This window comes from Suillus clintonianus (genome assembly GCF_016758775.1).
Source record: "Suillus clintonianus strain FC179 chromosome Unknown DEU56scaffold_8, whole genome shotgun sequence".
In the NCBI taxonomy this organism is placed as follows: Eukaryota; Fungi; Basidiomycota; class Agaricomycetes; order Boletales; family Suillaceae; genus Suillus; species Suillus clintonianus.
In genome coordinates this window covers 57,805-75,133 of record NW_024539232.1, presented here as the reverse complement: position 1 = coordinate 75,133, position 17,329 = coordinate 57,805, and the positions used below count along the sequence as shown (strand labels likewise).

Below are 17,329 nucleotides of genomic sequence, written 5' to 3'. Positions count from 1 at the left end.
TACTACACAGCAATAGTACAACAGTAAGCTATAATGCCTCCGAGGAACCATTCAAACTGGGCTCGATGATCAGATCTCAGAGCCCAACAACTTCGACCAAATCTCCATCATCCACGTCCGCCTCTCCGATTTCCATGCTATCTGCCATCTTATCACCGTCAACCATTAGCTGAGGCTTGGCTTGTCCTGTTTGCTTGCCATTCGAAGACGAAGTAGGGTATCGATCAGATAGACCAGCTGCCTTGAGAAATGCTTTGACGATGGCTCCACACGTCGTTGTAGGTCGAACTGTAAGATTAATATTGTCCTCGGTAGCCGCGGACCGGAGCACCAGCTTAATTTTGTCGCCAGCAGTGGACTCGGCTTCCGACTCAGCATCCGATTCTCTTTCCAGAGACGGAGAATTCCTTGATGATGACTGATCGGCCTTTGGAGCCTGTTGATGACGTTGAGCACGTATGTAATCCCAAGTTGTTTGATCACATGCTTCTATTAAAGTTTTTCAGTTTCAAGCGCCCGCGCACCGAGAACAACGCACCGAGCTCTCCTTCTGCCCAAATTCGAAGACCGTGAGGTGTGCCTGAAGCAAACAGACGCTTTCCATCGTGACTGACGACAAGATGGTCAACTAATACAGCGGCTAAGTCTGCCAATTCCTCAAACAAGTACTGGAATGTGTCATGCTAATCGAGCGGTCAGTGTCATCATTGGTACTATTAGTGAAAGGAACCCACTCTTTTCATCTTAAAGTTCCATATATCTTTTGCGCCCGCTGTATTCAGTGGATGAGGCTGCCATCGGACCTTGATGATAACTAACTCTGGTCCGCCGCCTTGTTCTGGAGCATTCTTGGTTGCTGCAGCCCTCCTACGGACTTCCTCGGCAATTTTTGCGAGCTCTGGATTCAAGTCAGAAGTATCTGTTGGATCATCGGGCAATTGAATTGGTGAGGGGGCGCGAGGTGGTGCAACAGCAAGCGCTTGTCTGGTAAGTCTTCGTGAGTGATACAAGTCTCATCCAATGTCATTTCACGCAACCTGACCAATGCCCTTGCATTATTGAGTTGGTGTATGGGGAGTTGCGGGGGCGGTGTGATGGATCTTGAGCGACTACGATCTCTTTTTCGTTTTCGGGGGGACGCGTCGTTACGTGAGGCCTGTGGTGTGTTCTCCGTGATTTCAAAATCGTCCTCTTCATTATCTGAAGAAAGACTACGGAGGAGCTATCAATATAACCGATCCGCCGACCCATGATGATATTCAAGTACTATGCCGAAGTACTGTACGAGATAGCAACGGACTAGAGAGAGCGACGCACAGAGTGACTATGTCCGCCGCTTGCCACCGAGGTAATTCATGCTTTTTATTTGGCTTCTTCTTGCGATGCCTCGGCGTAGATTCCGGCTCAGTTCGTTCACCCCATTCAAGGTCGTCCTCATCAGCTTCCTCGGATGGAGTATCTAAGAAACGGGTCGCAGAGTGAGGTCAATGTAATAACCTATTAGCAGGGACATACCCTTTGTCATTTCCCGAAGCTTGTTCCAGCATTGAGAGGTTCTTCCGCGATTACGCAAGAATATAGCATCTTCGTCGTCTAACTTGTTCCCTGCACTAGAGGTCTGTGTGGCACTCGTGGAAGAAAATGGTTGCACTGGAGATGGTGTTGTGTTGGAGTTGACCGTTGTCGAGGATGCCTTGGGCTTTGCCACTGGACGTGGCCTTGGACGCGGGCGCGTAGTAGACATGAATGATTGGGAGAAGTAGACAGCGTGGGAAAAATATGTTAGTCGGGTCAGATTGTCACTCTTGCTGCTGCTTGCATCCAACTCCTTGCAAACTCCTCGTCAGTGATGTTCAAAAAACCAAGGTCAAGGCTGGCTCCAAGGGGCAGGGAAAAGTCACCTGAAGATACATCACAAACCACGTCTGAGAAAGGAGAGAGCGTCGAGGAGTCGCCAATTGCCATTGCGTCTAGACTCAAGAACAAAGCTAAGCGCACTAAGCCCAAATCTACGCTCAGTTTCGGTGGTGACGAGGAGGTTCGAGTCTTTACTTCATATATCAATGAATTCTCGCTTACTACTTAAGACGTTAGGCAGGAGATGGGGAAGTCTTTCAAGTGAAGAAATCAAATCTGAGCCAGAAGTTGACCCTGGGCACCCATCCTGCGTATGTTTATGTCTGTACTGCTGTGCAATTCCGTTTGTTGATGAGATCTATTAGGAATGTGCTGCCTGTCTCGCTCGACCAGGCTACTATTACCCCCCGCTCTAATGGGGCACCGGTATATGACCAGGCGTACCTCTCACAGCTGAAAGCAAGCACGCCTTCGTCGCGACGTGGCCCAGTCACCGAGGGTTATGATGCAGATGTTTCGATGGACCCTGGTGAAACTGGTTTGGAGGCCACCGAGATATCGGGTAAGATCTTACTCAAGTGCCTAGTTCACTGCCTAATGACGTGCAGTCGATCTTGAAACAGTGATTCCTTCTGAATCATCAATATCATCCGCTAAACAAAAACGGGAACGCTTGCGGACTCACGGTACAGAAGATGATTTTATATCTCTTTCTGTCACGAAACGTGATACCGTACCGCAGGGTCCACATCCAGAAAGTCGATTGATGCGCGAAGAGGACGAACTTGGAGAAGGGGACGACGGTATGTCATCCCTCAGTTTTTTTATTGCATCGACTTCACAAAGAACAGAGTATGCCGAGTATACCAGCGCTCAAGAGCGCATCGCGCTTGGCAAGAAGTCGAAAAAACTTGAAGCTTCGAAGCGCAAGGGTGCTATGCAAGAGATGATCGCAGATGCGTATGTATTAGTATTGAGCTGAGAATTTTGGCTAACATTGTGAGGACAGCGATGAGGAAGATGAGGAAACCATGGAATGGGAAAGGGAACAGTTGCGGAGAGGCGGTCCATTCCCTACTTCTCGCGAGGTATCTCCCGTGAAACAGGTCTACAAGCCTGCTGCAAGTAAGATATACGTCCTCTTGGAGTCCTCGTTGACTAACTGGAGCCTTTAATGAGTTCCTACATCAAGTGCGATACCCTCTCTTGGACCGGCGATGGACCGCCTGTCTCAGTCATTGACCGCGATGACCACGTCGCATGCAACAAATGTTAAGGCAGCAGCGTCATTGATCGATGAACGAGAACAACTGGATGCCCGCGAAGTAGAGCTACGCGAAATGATTGCCAAAGCTGAAGCAAAAAGGTCATGGTTCGCTGCATTCAAGGAATGGGTGGAAAGTGTGGCGACATTTCTCGATGAGAAGGTTGGTATCACCCTGATCTCACCAAGCAAAATCTCACCCATATCTAGTTTCCAAAACTGGAGAAGCTTGAGGATGAATATATTTCAGTGCTCAAAGAACGGTCTGAAATGATCACTCAGCGACGCCAAACAGACGATCAAGATGATCTATCTTTGATTTTTGGCTCGCTTCCGGCAACCGCAGATTACTCTGAAGAAGTAGATGACCTAGGGCGAGTGCTACCTCGAGCAAACCCCGTTGCTGTACGACGTGAGCGACAGGCCGCACGGATAGCCCGTCGAGTTCGCCGTGAACGTGAACGTGAAACCAGGGCCATCAGAACGCAACCGGACCAGGAAGAGGGTTACTCGACAGACTCCTCTTTACCCCCATCGGACGCCATAGATTATCAAAGTGCTATGGAAAGAATAGCCAGTGATGGACATGCCTTATTATCTGATGTGCGTGCAGCTGAGTTCAGGGATCCCAGTTTGGGATTAGCCAAATGGTTTGGCGAATGGCGTAGACGCTTTGGTGATAGCTATACTGGTGCATGGGGTGGGCTTGGACTCGTCGGTGCTTGGGAGTTCTGGGTGCGATTAGAGCTTCTCGGATGGAACCCCCTCGAGGTGTGTTGATTCTTCTATGCCATGAGACATTGATTTACCATCAATTCCAGACTTCACACACCCTAGATGAATTTTCGTGGTGTACTTCACTACACGAGTACTGTGGAGATAAGGACGATGATCTAGAGCCGGATACAGGTCCGACCAATGACTTGGTTTCTGCGATGATTTCCACGGCACTCGTGCCCATCATCTGCAAGGTAGTTGAAGCAGGCGCGCTTGACTCCTATTCCGCATTGGATACCCGCAATATGATAAACCTGGCAGAGCAAGTGGAGGCCTCTATTGGACACGACAACCACAAGTTTCAGGTGACTAAAAACTTACATGATTATCGCGGACGAATTGCTTTTCTAACACGATTATCTAGATGATATTGAAATCAGTTAACTCCGTTTTTGAACGCTCTGTATCAACCTGGGAGTCCATGTTGGCTCCCTTTATTGCTTTAAACCGCCCCGTTTTTGATCCGGATGCCATTGCCGCCCGTCGGCGTTTACTTCGCCATGCTTCAAAGCTTTTCGACACCCTCATCCGATGGCGAAAATATACTGGTGAAAGATTGGGCATTGGCGACCTTTGCATCAGACATATGAACAACGTAGTATTGCCAATTGCCGAAAGCGGGTGGGAGGTCGGAGGAGAGGAAATAACTCGGGAGGTAATTGACGACAATGTCGGATATTTGCGTGGCTAACTCTACATCTAGATGATTGCCATAACGCCACACGAAGTAATACACGCACTGAAAGCGCCATTAAAATCCTTGGCGTCCTGAGTCAAAAGTTGTTCTTATGGCGACGTTCAAGCGGGGTATGTAATTACTTCGAATTCTCCCTTTGTTTTTTTTTTCCCGAGCAGTCCACGCTGTATGGCGAGGATAGTGCAGGGTACCTCCCACGTAATCACACTATCACCGCTCGACGCTCGGAAGATCAATATGAAGCCAAATGACTGTCGTGCAAAGTCTCTGCGGCTTCTATACGCATGGACGGTTCGTTCCGCTGTCAGATACTTGCGCCGCTGTGGCATTTCCCACTGTCACGCGTCCCCACAATCTCACCATCGTTTTTGTCAGATTCCATTTCTGGACGCTGACTGCAGATCTACCACAGATTCGCACAGAAAAAATAACTTTCTACTTGGAAGATACGTCTTGCGTTACGTGCTTTACCTCGTCAACCTCGGATACCTAACACGACAATATTTGATTAAACTGTGTTCGGTAACTGTCGTAGCGTTCGTGAGTCTTAATGTCTTGAAGTCGGCAAATGCACAAGTCTGATTACCACTGTCGGCTCTATTTTATGCTATATCAATTTTTCATCTTTCACGTTGTGGAATTATTACGCAGCTGTTGTTGTTAGATTCTGCAATCCCCTGAGTCGGACAGCGGATATCGTACCCGATGCAGAATGCATCGCTATCTTGTCTTGTCAGGGTCGTCCAGGAGCGGTATGATGTGTGTGGTATGCTTGCCCACTTCGCAACCATTTGGGATGTTTTGGTTGTATATGCTTTCATCGGACCTTGTCATTCGAAATTCACGGACAACCAGATTCACTGACAGTGACAAACCCCAATGCGGCGGAGACTTCTGTCCAGGAGTTTTCCGTTCCCGCTTGTACGTGATCGTCTCGTTCGAACTTATTTCGACCGATAAGGACCTCTCGAAGAAGTTACTGCAACGTGACCTGGGCGCGTTCGAGTCTTTCCTTTTCGACGTTTGATGTGATCATCATGAGGTGCTTTACAAAATCAAATGGACTTGAACTGATGGACCAACTTAGACCGGCTCGATTTGATTTCACTTCGAATTGGTTCAGTCGATGCAAAGGAGCCGGCGGCCGTGACACTCACAGAATGTATTAAGAATAGCAGACCCTGTTGGTTCATCTCCCTGCATGGTATAGTGCGGTCTGAATGAATTTTCCTTACAGTTTCATCGACACAAAGTACACGCGATTGCACTAGAACGAGAATTAATTGACGCGTTTTAAGCTAATCCATGCGTTCCGATTGGCTAATAGGTACGAGCATGTATTAAACAAAACTAATAAGCATACATGATCCTTTCCGCAGGCAGGTCTATCCATTACGCTCACGTCCGGAGTCCCGGATGGGCCATGTACGTGATATTCATCATAGACGATAACAACGGGGGGCTATATAATAGGCAGCTGCCAGAACTTACTCTTCCACAGGAGCTTTAGCACTCAGTTCTTCCTTTTTCTCTGTATAAGATGACGGATATCATGGAAAAGCCTATACAACGTCGCTCCGAGACGTCGAACTCCTCCTATGCAACTCGACCCAACGATGTCTCTGCCATGCGTGTCGTTGACTTCGCTGACTGTGGCCAGTGCTCTCAGTACCCCAATCGGTGGTCAAAAATCAGGTAGTACCTGCTCTCGATAATATTGGCAATAACTGATTGGACCTGTTGCAGAGAGCATATCAGCGCACCTGCGGCCGAGTTCATGGGTGCCTTCATTCTATGCTTGCTTGGGTGTGGTGGGAATTGCCAGGCGAATCTTTCCTCCAATACAAAGGTATCTGCAAGCCCAGCGGGGGTAAGTTCAAGGCATCGAAAGTGATGGATGGACTGAAAGCTCACTTGTGCTTGTGTAAAGGACGCTGTCACGTCCAACCTCTCTTGGGCCATCGGTGAGTGACCTTGTATTTTTGTGTATCAACATCTTCCTGACATGGTGGTCAGGACTGGCCCTTGGTGTATGGATCTCTGGCAACTACTCAGGTGGTCATTTGAACCCTGCAGTGAGTGCACCCTCAATATTTTTGTATATTCGTGCTGACTACCAGTAAGGTCACCATAGCGTTTGCTACTGTCCGCGGGTTCCCCTGGAAGAAAGTTCCCTTGTACCTGCTTGCGCAACTCCTGGGAGCCTTATGCGGAGCAGGTGTAGTCTATGCCACTTACTTCCATGCGATCAGCATCGTCGAAGGGGGTTCCGATATTCGTACAGTTGCAGTAACTGGTAACCTTTTTGGGACCTACGCAGTAAGTTTAGACCTTCTGTTGACATGATTGCCTCCGACTCAAGGTGTATCTAGGCCGATTACCTCACTTCAGTCTCCGCCTTCTTCGCTGAGGTAAGCCTGTCCATAAATTACAGCATTCGATTGCTGATAACCCGATGTAGTTTGTAGGGTCTGCCATGCTCATCACCGGAATTTTCATGTTCACGGATAAAAAAAATGGCCCTGCGCCTCCTGGTGTTGTTCCTGTTGGAATATTTTTCGTACTCCTTGGCATCAGTTCGGCTCTTGGCATGAATACTGGAGCAGCCCTTAACCCTGCTCGTGATCTGGGTCCCCGTATCCTTACCGCCATGGTTGGATATGGTAGTGAAGTCTTCAACTTCAGGAACCAGTATTGGCTCTGGTGCCCTATCCTTGGCCCGATCTTTGGTATGATTGTGGCTGCATTCTTCTACGATGCCATGCTGTACAGGGGTTCCGAAAGTATAACGAACAAGCCGTGCGTTTTACCGTTTGTGTATGGTGTAAATGTTAACCCGCTTATTTTATAGGACGGAAGAGGCTGAAAGGCATCACCTACACTCATGCGGTCACCGAACCAAACTTAATGGGGCTTCTGAAACGGTTTGATGGATGATGATGATGATTGAATGACGCTCGTAGCTCGGACATGTATTTTTTTTTCTGAGATCTTGATGACCTCGTACCCTACACAACTCTGCGGAACTGTGTTGCTATATGTTTGCAAAATGATGAATTACGCATGCTCTTGATCGTAGCGGCAACTGTGGGCGTACTCCGACTCGTTGCCGATGCACATAACGTTCTTTAAAGTTCGTTGACTCATTATGGACCAGTGTTTATTCTATATTCTAAGTAACAAGTCCGTAGATACAAGGCAGATATTACGCAGACTTTACGTAGGACGAGGATTAAGACCTAAAGCCTAAGCGTTAAGCGACACTGGCAATCGCCGTAAATTTTTGAGTTCAAGGTTTTGATCGAGCCCTGCTTCGTACTTAATGCCACGACTCGGTCTTTTCGTGCCCATCGCTCGACGCACCGCTGCAGTCGGACACAAATCACCGTCCAACATAGAATGAGCTGCCGAGGCCCGCCGGACTCACTGGAGCCTCAACTCAAGTTGGTTATGAGGCATTGTTTCGAGCCGAATAACCCCCTGTACATGTGACATAAATTCTGCTCTCGAGTCTCGAGCGTGTAAATCAGATAGACTCTTGGCGCCAATTGCTTCTTCCAGTTAGTCTCCCCTAGACCTTCATAGGCGAAGGAAGATAGTCATTCACGTTATCCCAGGCGGCAAACCTTGTCTTCAAGCTTCAATGCATAGACACGTAACCATTTCATTTCCGATTCGACACATCCTGAATAAAATAAAAAATCCGAGTCGTAATGGTGGCAACCCAAAAAATCCACGGGCCGCTGCCTTTGGATGCCTGGCGGCTAGCATCAAAAAACTTGTTTAGGATCGCGCTTCAAGTTGGTGCTGGTGAGTTTAAGTTGTTATCCTCTGAAGAACAGCAAGTTTTTGTTCTAGAAGTCCGTTAATAAGTTATTCATGTAGACTCGTAACCAGTCTGGCCGTGATTATCACGCCAATTTGAGATGTCGACTTCCCCGACTCGCAAGAGGAGGACTTTTGCGGTGTACTTCTCTGTCAATTGTCGTGTGGTGCACCGTGAGCTTTTTTGGCATCGGATGTTTCGCTTTTGTAGTAAGCAGCGACCTTAGTAGTCTCTACGCCAGGCTGGTCACGAGCCTACCGTCTATTGAAGAATTGTGGCATTGTGGTCACATGCTGATATCTTGCCTTAGCTTTCAACCGACCACTGGATTCAAGGCGGAGAGTCTTTTCTAAGCTGTATACCTCGCCAATCTGCTCATGTGATATCGTGATGCTGGTCATCATGGTCACTTTTGTTCTTAGTCTTTTAATGTCCACGTGCCATTGCACGAGTTGACCGTTTGATGTACGTTGAATCGCAGGCTCATCCTTCAAATGTAATACTTACTGATTGGTATGTATTAGCTCCTGCCCATACGCAATCATCTGTACAAGGAGCTTACAAAGAGATACGACTCCGGCAATATATTCTCGATATCATGATTCCATTTTTGAACGGGCCGAGTGGGGGCTTTCAGCGCCCTGAACTGTATGGGGGGTGGTGACCTTCTAGGCCCAGTTCACGCGCAAGACGGGTTCACCGATCATCGAATGGATCCACTTCCTCGCGGGCACCCGTTAGTAGAAGTTCTGATCATCGTCATGCTTGCGCCGAGAGCCACGCAATTGAGCATTTGTTCCAATTACGATGCAGGTTTCTTCTCAAAGCCAAAATCATGAGACCTCACATGTGGCTGCCTCCCCGGATCTTCATCATCAAGACTTATTACCCAAGTCGGACGGTTTCACTATGCTTAGTAAAAAGGGTACATCTGTATTCCTTCGTATAGGTCGGGCTACGGGAGCCATCCTGCTTCGTTGTCTCAGAATAGATTTCTAGCTGGAGTGCGGCGCCACTCCCTGACGTATAAATATGATTCTTCAGGTGCTGGTCTCTCTGACCCGTATCCCCTGCAAATCATTCATGTCGGAAATTCTCGAGAAGTTGGAAGAAGCACATGTAGAACGTGTCAGCTCTTACGACGAGCAAAAAGGCACTCCTTCAGTTAACAAAGTCAACCTTGCCAACTGCAATCACTGCACGACGTTTCCTAACAGGTGGTCGAGATTCAGGTACAGAATATATCTCGATGATTTATGAGCTTCCTCATTACACTGTCCAGGTATGCCATCCGTGAACCAGCCGCCGAGTTTCTAGGCACGATGATCTTCGTGATCTTCGGTACCGGTGTCAATTGTCAAGTGTTTCTGTCAATGAACCCGAACGTTGAAGCGGTCCCAAGAGGGGTAAGTGGATGCTGCCAGTGTTTTGTACTTACCATTCACGGTGCTCGCACACTGGCAGGATTTCCTTTCGCTCAACTTCGGCTGGGCTGCAGGTGGGTTGATACATTGATCTTGTCACTCAGACTTACAAAATATATTTCTGACAATACCCTCAGGGGTCGCACTTGGGGTGTGGATCGCAGGAGGTATATCTGGAGGACACATAAACCCTGCGGTAAATTAAACTTCCGCTCGTCATGTATTATCTCCTGAGTAGTAGTTCCGCAGGTCACGTTTACTCTGGCAGTTTTCCGGGGGTTCCCTTGGGAAAAGGTGCCAGTCTACATCTTTGCCCAGCTATTGGGCGGGTTTTGTGGTGCCGGTGTTGTCTATGCCAACTACTTCCATGCAATAGACATAGTAGAAGGCGGGCCCGGCATCCGAACTATCAGCGGTTCAGGGGATCTTCTTGCTACATATGCCGTGCGATCTTTGTTTAGTGACATCAAATTTCACTGATAATTTCGCAGGCGGGCTTCCTGACCCCTGTCTCGTGCTTCTTCTCCGAGGCAAGAATGGACCCTTCGATTTTTCCTTAAGGAATGCTGACTCACTTCTGGAACAGTTCTTGGGCTCTGCGATATTGATTATTGGTATACTCTGCGTCACTGACAAGAATAATGGACCGCCCCCACAGGGTCTCGTTCCTCTTGCCCTATTCATTGTGGTGCTTGGCATTGGGGCCTCTCTCGGTATGAACACGAGCTATTCCCTGAATCCTGCTCGAGATTTAGGGCCGAGATTCTTCACGGCAGCCGCAGGCTATGGAAGCGCTGGTAAGTCGAAGTTACCCTTGATGCAGATGCGATGATGGCTTGAATCTCTCGTCAGTGTTCACGTACCGCAATCAGTATTGGCTATGGTGTATTGTGCTTGGTCCAGTCATCGGGATGTTATGTGGTGCATTCATCTATGACACACTAGTTTTCCAAGGCGGCGAAAGCATTATGAATAAACCGTAGGTCCGTCTGGAGGGGCACAGATCGCCGCTGATTTTGCTTAATTTCAGCAACGCCCAGGTCAAAGATCGCCACCTTCGGGCCTGCCCAGGACAAAGGGGAAAGCCGTCTGTAGGGATGGAGAGTGCTTGAATGAAACCTCCGTGACGATAGCACATGATCGTTGACGATAACGTATTTAACTTGCTTCGGCTTCTGCGAAGGTGACCTAGTAAAGGCCTACCATGACATGAAACATCGAATCTCCCATTGCCCCAATGATAATTGGGACACGTGCAATTGTAGATACTGGTCTGATTGTGCGGCCGGCTTTTTTATTCTAAATACAAACCGAACTTACGGGTGAACACAAGATCACGCAGCATATGATCTATTCCAAATGATCATTAATTGTCCAGGCGTGGGGAATGGGGAATGCGCAGTAGTTTGACATGCGTAATATTTGGAATAACGCTTGATTCTGAAGACACGCAAAGGCTATTCTGCGGGACCGTACGCTGCTCCGAAAACTACCATTTTCCGACCAGTCGGCCACCCGCCCAAACCATTCCAAATAGGCTGATGGGTATCAGCAACAACCAAACGCCGACATCCCATAACACTCGTCTTCCAAGTCGCCTTCGCTGGAGTAGCCATTCTTTGCGCTGGAGAAGAGCGTCTGGACTGGGTGGCGGAGAAGGCGTATGTATAGCATGTGGTGTATTCGGGACCGAGTGAGGTATCACAATAGATATAGGCCGCCGGAAATAATGAATCGTGATGTGTGCCCAGGCTGCAGAACAACATAAGAAAGAATAACCGCGCTGAGAGAGAACCCGCTCAGCGCACGTACCTGGAAGGAAATAGGTTCCAGCGAGGGCCAACAATAGAGTGAGGTCATTAAGGAATGTCGCCATTGATGGAGGGGATAAGCTGAGCAATACAACAACGAATATGAGAGTGGCCTTGCTGAGGTCCAATTTACAAGCTCTCCGTACGGCCGGCGGGACCGGTAGAGGAGGAATAGAAACCAACACGGGAGGGATGGACAACAAGAGAGAAGATGCTCCGAGTACGTGGACTATGATATTACGTGTATCACTGAGTGCTCCCTTATCTTGACGTTAGCTACACCAAATTTCAAAGAACGAAAAAACATACTGGCACATTGGGTGAGGAGGCCATCAAAATTGATGGCAGTATAAGGAGGGCCGCTAAGACTGTCGATAAGATGCTCAGCATCTGGAAATATGTTCCTCTGCCCTGTTTGTTTGACGGGGTAGAAGGTCGCCCAGCTAGAGAAGCGGATAATGGAACCGTTAACGAAGTTGCGAACGAGAACGCAATAGATGCTACGGCATATAGTTAATAATTGGTGGCGAACAACGAAACATCACCATAGACTTACTAGTGCCATTCCAGAGTACGCTATGTTGCACCAGAGTGGGGCTTGGCATCACGGTGCCAGTCGTGTGATTATACAGCGCAGCGACTAACCATGCAGTGTACAAGATCATCGACAACCATGTTGTACAAATCACTTGCTTGGCTGCTAGAGATTTGGGAAGAGATACAGCGAATACGAGCAGGCCCAATACCAAAGTGGCGATTAGTCGGGTTTGTACAGGAAGCGCCTCGAGTAGAAGTGGATAGATGGAGTCCACAGAAGCTTTTAGTTGAAGTCAGACACGGAAGACGGCGACGTGGCTGTATGCGACTGACCGCGTAAATACATAGATGCCATCAGGATTCTCAACGACCCAGTGACACAGAGAAGCAGCCGTCGAATCCTTTCACGTCGTCTGCGCTTAGCCCTACTAATACCTTTGGCAATCACCTCAAAGAAAATGTCCTCCGCGGTATTCTTCCGGAGGTACCTTGCCAGAAGGAACCATAGGTTGCGAGAGAAGACTGATAACGCTGCGGCAACAAAGAGGTTTACAAGGCTAAATTTCAGCGAGGTGATACCGTTTGGCACAAGAATTGCACCGAGCCTGAGGTATGGTGCCAGAAGGTACAAAAAGATTGTGGGTGCCTGAAGAGGAGGTATGGCAAGCTTCGCAGTCTCCAGCTGAGAGTCACATTCCTCATGTTCTTCATCGCTACTGAAGTCAAAAGAGTCCTGGTCATCTTGGTTGGAAAGGAGCACGAGTGCTGAAGACGAATCAAGGACAGATATACTGTCAGATGGTGAATATGGAGACGTTGGCGAAGTTATCGGTGAGCCTGACAGATCTAGAGAGTCCAAGCTTGACCGACGACCGGATGAGATGGCCTGTGCCATGAGGGGCAAAAGAGCGGAAGGACAAGTGTCCTGGAGGAACGCCTGAATACAATTATCTTCTCAACTTGGTTGCTCCACTGAGTCCACTCGCAATCCGAGTAGGTGCCTAAGCCTAAGCCCGCGATGTCCGTGGGAAATAATTAAATTATAGTCACGTGTCTCATCGCGCTCTCCGTTGAGCTCTCCGTCCTGCTCTCTCGCTGGAAGCTGGCCTCCAAACGCTCTTTGATAGCCCCATTCAAGTTCTTGCTTTATATTTTCTCACTAGGAATTGTACCACCCTCGCCACCATGATCAAAAAAACGGCTGTCCGCGCAAAACAATGGCAAGTAGATATCCTAAAGAACATGCACGCAGAGGAGGCTCGGCCATCAGCTTCTCAAAGACATAAACTAGCTGTGGAAACCGGCCTGTAGGTTCAATTTCAATCTCACCTACCCTCCCAGCGAACATATAAGTATTACAGGGATGAGGCGTGGATCAGGAACTGGTTTATGAGAAAAAACAGGGGGTCTCGTGCTCCGATGCACCCTGGGGGACCGCTAATGCATATAATAAAGCTGGATCGGCCAAAACCCGACACTCCGATCCACTCTGACACTTCAAGGTCTCAAGGTCCCGCTTCTTCCCATCCCGTCGTGTCCCAGGGAACATCAGATACTCCTCCGACATTAGAATCGCTTCTCGTTTCGGTCAACAGACAATCGGACAAGGGTTACTCGATGCGGACGCTGGCGCCAAATGACGCTCTCCCGCATTCAGTCGATCCCCGTTCTCTCAGCTATACTCCAGACGTGCGGCCTGCTTTGGCGACTAGATCCAACTCAAGTTCCTACTCGTCCTTGGAGGAGGAAAGCACATTGCCGCAGAATACAAGAAAGCGGCGATACTCCAGGGACCCACTTCATAACCGATACCCAGACTTTTCAAAGTTCTTCCTTCCGACACCTTCCGACACCATCGGCGATGCTGCCAAAACGCCGGAGCTTCCACCAATCGATATGTCATCCCCGATACACAATCCTTCGAGCATCAATACTGCACTGTCTCCGGATTTCGCTCCTTCCGCCATGCAACTGCATTCACCAATTGCGATGCCTGTGTTTTTTTTCCGCAAGCTTATCCCTCTTGCACTCCATGCAAGCGCACGCCCCAGTCGTTGAGGCTGCGCCCAAGGTACGCTCCATGGTCATCTAGTCATCTCCGTAATTTATGTCCTTGCAGCACGACGGGGCCTAACGGGCGGGTTTGTAGAGAAATAGTTCGTTCGAGTCCCTTGACAGGTTCCGCAGGAAGTCTTCGTACTCGACTAGTAGTAATCCACTCAGTACACTCGCCTTTTTTTTGTACTGTTTACAAACGGCGGTATTTTAAGTTAGTAATCCATTGACTAGTCCGTTCACAATGAACCCTCTTACCTGGACCTACCTGCAAAAGCAGAGGATACTTGTGAACAAGAAAAAGTTCATAGGCTGGCATTTGTAATCAGTGTTGCATCGCCTGGGACTTTTCTTCCATCCTTTGACCTAGGTTGTACTTGTGGAGGGCTGCACCCGATGTCGCCCACAAGCCCAAAACACCCACTTCTTCCTCAACAACTTGAAGCGCCCGGATTGGATCTTCAAACGGCTTCTGAAACACGCTGTCAGGTGAAACAAGCGGTGGGCCTCCTGTACGGAGAGACCATAGGCGAATGCGGCGGTCTTGGCCAGCCGCGAAGAGAAATTGATTGTGGGGATCAGTAGCAATAGGCTGTGCAATGTCATATGAACGCGGAGAATCGAAACCATCGTGTGGTCTTACAGTCTTTGTGGTGTAGGAATTGATATTGCCTGTAAACGACATTATAGGTGTCCGATTGACAGGGAAACGGAGGTCAAACATAGCCAGCTGATGTTAGGGTCAGTACAATTTGATTAAGGACCTATGTTTAAATGGACTCACGCCTCCGTCGATGTTACTCGTGAGAAGTTGCCAGTCATAAAAAATCTTGAGGTTCGTCACTGAATTATTCTGGGTCGTATCCGGGTCATTAAAAATACAATCGCCCTTTGTACTAGCTATACGGCTATCAAAGCGTCGGACAATGCCAGCGCGGGACCCTGTATAAATAATATTCTGTCAAAACAATTAGGACAATCAAGGTACCGTGACGGGCTGCAGCGTACATTATCTTGAGCAACGGCAAATACGTCACTACTCGTTTTCAAAAAACAGACAGTCGCTCTGTCGGCAGCGTCATCGATGACAACGGCCTGATCGTTGGTGCCTGAAAATATTTAAGCATTGGAAGACGGTAGGCATACATCGAACATACCCAGAACCAAACGAGTACCTTGAAGATCAGCTGTCCATATGTCGCGAACAGACCGATTGTTCACACGAGTCACACGAATGCTGCACCGCGCGAAGAAAATGAGTTATGATAGATGAAGCGGGTAATGAATTATTACTCTTCTGAGTCCGAGTCGAGGGGAAAGTGTAATATTTTGCTCTCTGGACCAAAAGATGTTGCGCTAGATCACATGAATTAGTGGATGAACGGACACAGAGGTAAAGTGATACTGACATGCAGCGGGAACCAGATATACATATAGAAGAGATCTGACGAACGAGGCATGTGAAACATTTTTTCACGGTGAGCAATCAAGTGCTTGCCTCTGAGGAGAGACTGAACTCTGGGCGCCAGCCGTGTGAGGTGTGGTACCCTGTGGCTGATTCGCCTTGACCAATTACTGACGAGTAAAACCATCCTCCTGTGTCCCCTGCGAAACTGTGAAGACTGTTATCGTAGGATACGGCCTTACCACGAACCCGGCCATCATGAATATGACTGCAAAAAGATTGATGATGATGAACGTACCTGAAAGGCAGTGATAGCGCAGTGTGTGTGTGATAGGATGGATGAGGATGCGACATGGGATGTCTGCACTACTTGGGAGCACGATATCTGGCTGTGCGCCACGACGGGATTCGCGAGTAATAGCCATTTTAGTCTGGTATGGTGAGCCTGAGACCTATACCGGAAGGAGACGTACTGCATCAACTTGTTTGTATGAGAGGTACGGAGGCTGGATCTGGCATCTTCACTGGCGCGCAAGAGAGAACGAATTCTATGCCTTTTCCAGTTCTGCGATTCCCCCGTGGCCTGAGATGCTGAATGCGGCTGCCAGTGGGTCGGCGGATGTGAAGTGCTACCAGTGGGGCCCGCGACTTGGGGCCTCCGAGATCTCGAAGTTAGAGGAAAGTAGCGTTGTTTTTCTTCGTCCCAGTACAATCCAGGTAGCTCTTGAGGCATATGTAGAAATGGGTGTCAAACGCCGAGCTGCAGTACTTCCGTCGATGATCGGGAAGAAGTGCCTTACATAATACTCACCCTTGTTCAACTTGACCGTCCTCAAACTCTGAATCCACCGTCAACTTCCACCACTCTCTTACGCCCTCTTAGCATCTTTGTCCTGTCCTATCTTCTTGTATTATCTCCAGCGACGAAAACGCTAATCTCCCCTAGCTCATTTTCTTTTTGATCCGAGGACAAAATGCTCTTGTCCACGTTTCCCACCGTCACTGATTTTCACAACACTTTCACAGGCTCCCAAAACGAGACGCCTCATGCTGCGATTAGGGATGACCTGTCGCGCTTAGTGCCTACTGCCGCTGAAACTTGTTTTAGCTGGGCGATAAACTGTCAATGGGAAAACGAGGCAACAGGAATAATTGCAAAGGACACTCCATGCTTTGCGGCGGATTCAGAGGAGTCACTTCGGGTATGTATAGTTCTTTTACGCCAAAAGAATTTCCTCCAGTTGTATTAGGACTGCGACTGCGGGCGGTCTTTGAAGGTGTTTGTCAGATCGCGGCGCAGCCCGTTGACAACTTGACACGTTGTGTCCATGATTGTTGATCTAAACGATGTTAGAGCTCACCGATCACGTGCTCCCGCTAGCAACCAGTTCTGTCATGGAATTCGTCTTTATAGTTCCTCCGCGGTATGGCAAAAGAAAAGTGCTCACCTACATTCCCAGACTCAGAACCACGAACCCTTTGCCTTCTCTCCAGATTTGTCTGCCTCATTGATGGAAGACTATTTGGACCCTCTCTCGTCTGAGCCCAAACCGTCTCCATCTTCGAAGAAGATCAGCCTGCTTCTCGTCAAGTTTCCTACGAAACGACCATCACTACAGTCATTACTTACTCCACCGTTTTTCCAAACATCCACTTCTCCTTCAAGTAGCGCGTCA

The 17,329-nt window shown here is 48.5% G+C and overlaps 7 protein-coding genes across 7 annotated transcripts; 4 read left to right on the top strand and 3 right to left on the bottom strand.

Moving 5' to 3' along the window:
* Positions 1 to 23: 23 nt before the first annotated feature.
* Positions 24 to 1,770, bottom strand: DEU56DRAFT_777312 (uncharacterized protein). Its single transcript, XM_041351760.1, has 6 exons — positions 1,516 to 1,770; positions 1,318 to 1,459; positions 1,038 to 1,211; positions 735 to 984; positions 539 to 683; positions 24 to 489 (listed from the first exon to the last, which is right to left on the bottom strand). The coding sequence occupies exons 1-6, from the start codon at positions 1,742 to 1,744 to the stop codon at positions 77 to 79; spliced, it is 1,353 nt and encodes a 450-aa protein (XP_041213097.1). The 5' UTR covers positions 1,745 to 1,770; the 3' UTR covers positions 24 to 76.
* A 79-nt stretch (positions 1,771 to 1,849) lies between these two features.
* On the top strand, positions 1,850 to 4,670 carry DEU56DRAFT_908177 (GCFC-domain-containing protein; the record flags this gene model as incomplete). The annotated part of the gene is made up of 11 exons (XM_041356970.1): positions 1,850 to 2,038; positions 2,095 to 2,168; positions 2,223 to 2,419; positions 2,466 to 2,660; positions 2,709 to 2,817; positions 2,867 to 2,982; positions 3,037 to 3,284; positions 3,332 to 3,892; positions 3,943 to 4,203; positions 4,263 to 4,553; positions 4,602 to 4,670. 11 exons carry the CDS (start codon positions 1,850 to 1,852, stop codon positions 4,668 to 4,670), a joined length of 2,310 nt encoding a protein of 769 aa, XP_041213096.1.
* A 1,465-nt stretch (positions 4,671 to 6,135) lies between these two features.
* On the top strand, positions 6,136 to 7,525 carry DEU56DRAFT_908176 (major intrinsic protein superfamily membrane channel protein; the record flags this gene model as incomplete). Its single annotated transcript, XM_041356969.1, has 8 exons — positions 6,136 to 6,290; positions 6,342 to 6,465; positions 6,526 to 6,559; positions 6,612 to 6,670; positions 6,720 to 6,914; positions 6,968 to 7,006; positions 7,057 to 7,394; positions 7,447 to 7,525. The coding sequence occupies 8 exons, from the start codon at positions 6,136 to 6,138 to the stop codon at positions 7,523 to 7,525; spliced, it is 1,023 nt and encodes a 340-aa protein (XP_041213095.1).
* A 1,979-nt stretch (positions 7,526 to 9,504) lies between these two features.
* DEU56DRAFT_908175 (major intrinsic protein superfamily membrane channel protein) lies at positions 9,505 to 10,957 on the top strand (the record flags this gene model as incomplete). Its single annotated transcript, XM_041356968.1, has 9 exons — positions 9,505 to 9,653; positions 9,704 to 9,827; positions 9,886 to 9,919; positions 9,983 to 10,041; positions 10,095 to 10,289; positions 10,337 to 10,354; positions 10,432 to 10,642; positions 10,698 to 10,824; positions 10,876 to 10,957. 9 exons carry the CDS (start codon positions 9,505 to 9,507, stop codon positions 10,955 to 10,957), a joined length of 999 nt encoding a protein of 332 aa, XP_041213094.1.
* Positions 10,958 to 11,191: 234 nt separating this feature from the next.
* Positions 11,192 to 13,170, bottom strand: DEU56DRAFT_777282 (uncharacterized protein). Its single transcript, XM_041351759.1, has 5 exons — positions 12,527 to 13,170; positions 12,213 to 12,473; positions 11,966 to 12,156; positions 11,658 to 11,916; positions 11,192 to 11,597 (listed from the first exon to the last, which is right to left on the bottom strand). Exons 1-5 carry the CDS (start codon positions 13,086 to 13,088, stop codon positions 11,335 to 11,337), a joined length of 1,536 nt encoding a protein of 511 aa, XP_041213093.1. The 5' UTR covers positions 13,089 to 13,170; the 3' UTR covers positions 11,192 to 11,334.
* Positions 13,171 to 13,245: 75 nt separating this feature from the next.
* On the top strand, positions 13,246 to 14,386 carry DEU56DRAFT_545632 (uncharacterized protein). The gene is made up of 2 exons (XM_041346733.1): positions 13,246 to 13,500; positions 13,555 to 14,386. The coding sequence occupies exons 1-2, from the start codon at positions 13,379 to 13,381 to the stop codon at positions 14,249 to 14,251; spliced, it is 819 nt and encodes a 272-aa protein (XP_041213092.1). The 5' UTR covers positions 13,246 to 13,378; the 3' UTR covers positions 14,252 to 14,386.
* On the bottom strand, positions 14,378 to 16,709 carry DEU56DRAFT_545388 (uncharacterized protein). Its single transcript, XM_041346732.1, has 12 exons — positions 16,465 to 16,709; positions 16,127 to 16,413; positions 15,952 to 16,042; positions 15,747 to 15,890; positions 15,658 to 15,692; positions 15,542 to 15,604; positions 15,406 to 15,485; positions 15,257 to 15,357; positions 15,033 to 15,206; positions 14,892 to 14,978; positions 14,507 to 14,840; positions 14,378 to 14,437 (listed from the first exon to the last, which is right to left on the bottom strand). The coding sequence occupies exons 2-11, from the start codon at positions 16,384 to 16,386 to the stop codon at positions 14,574 to 14,576; spliced, it is 1,302 nt and encodes a 433-aa protein (XP_041213091.1). The 5' UTR covers positions 16,387 to 16,413; positions 16,465 to 16,709; the 3' UTR covers positions 14,378 to 14,437; positions 14,507 to 14,573.
* Between the last annotated feature and the right edge of the window lie 620 nt (positions 16,710 to 17,329).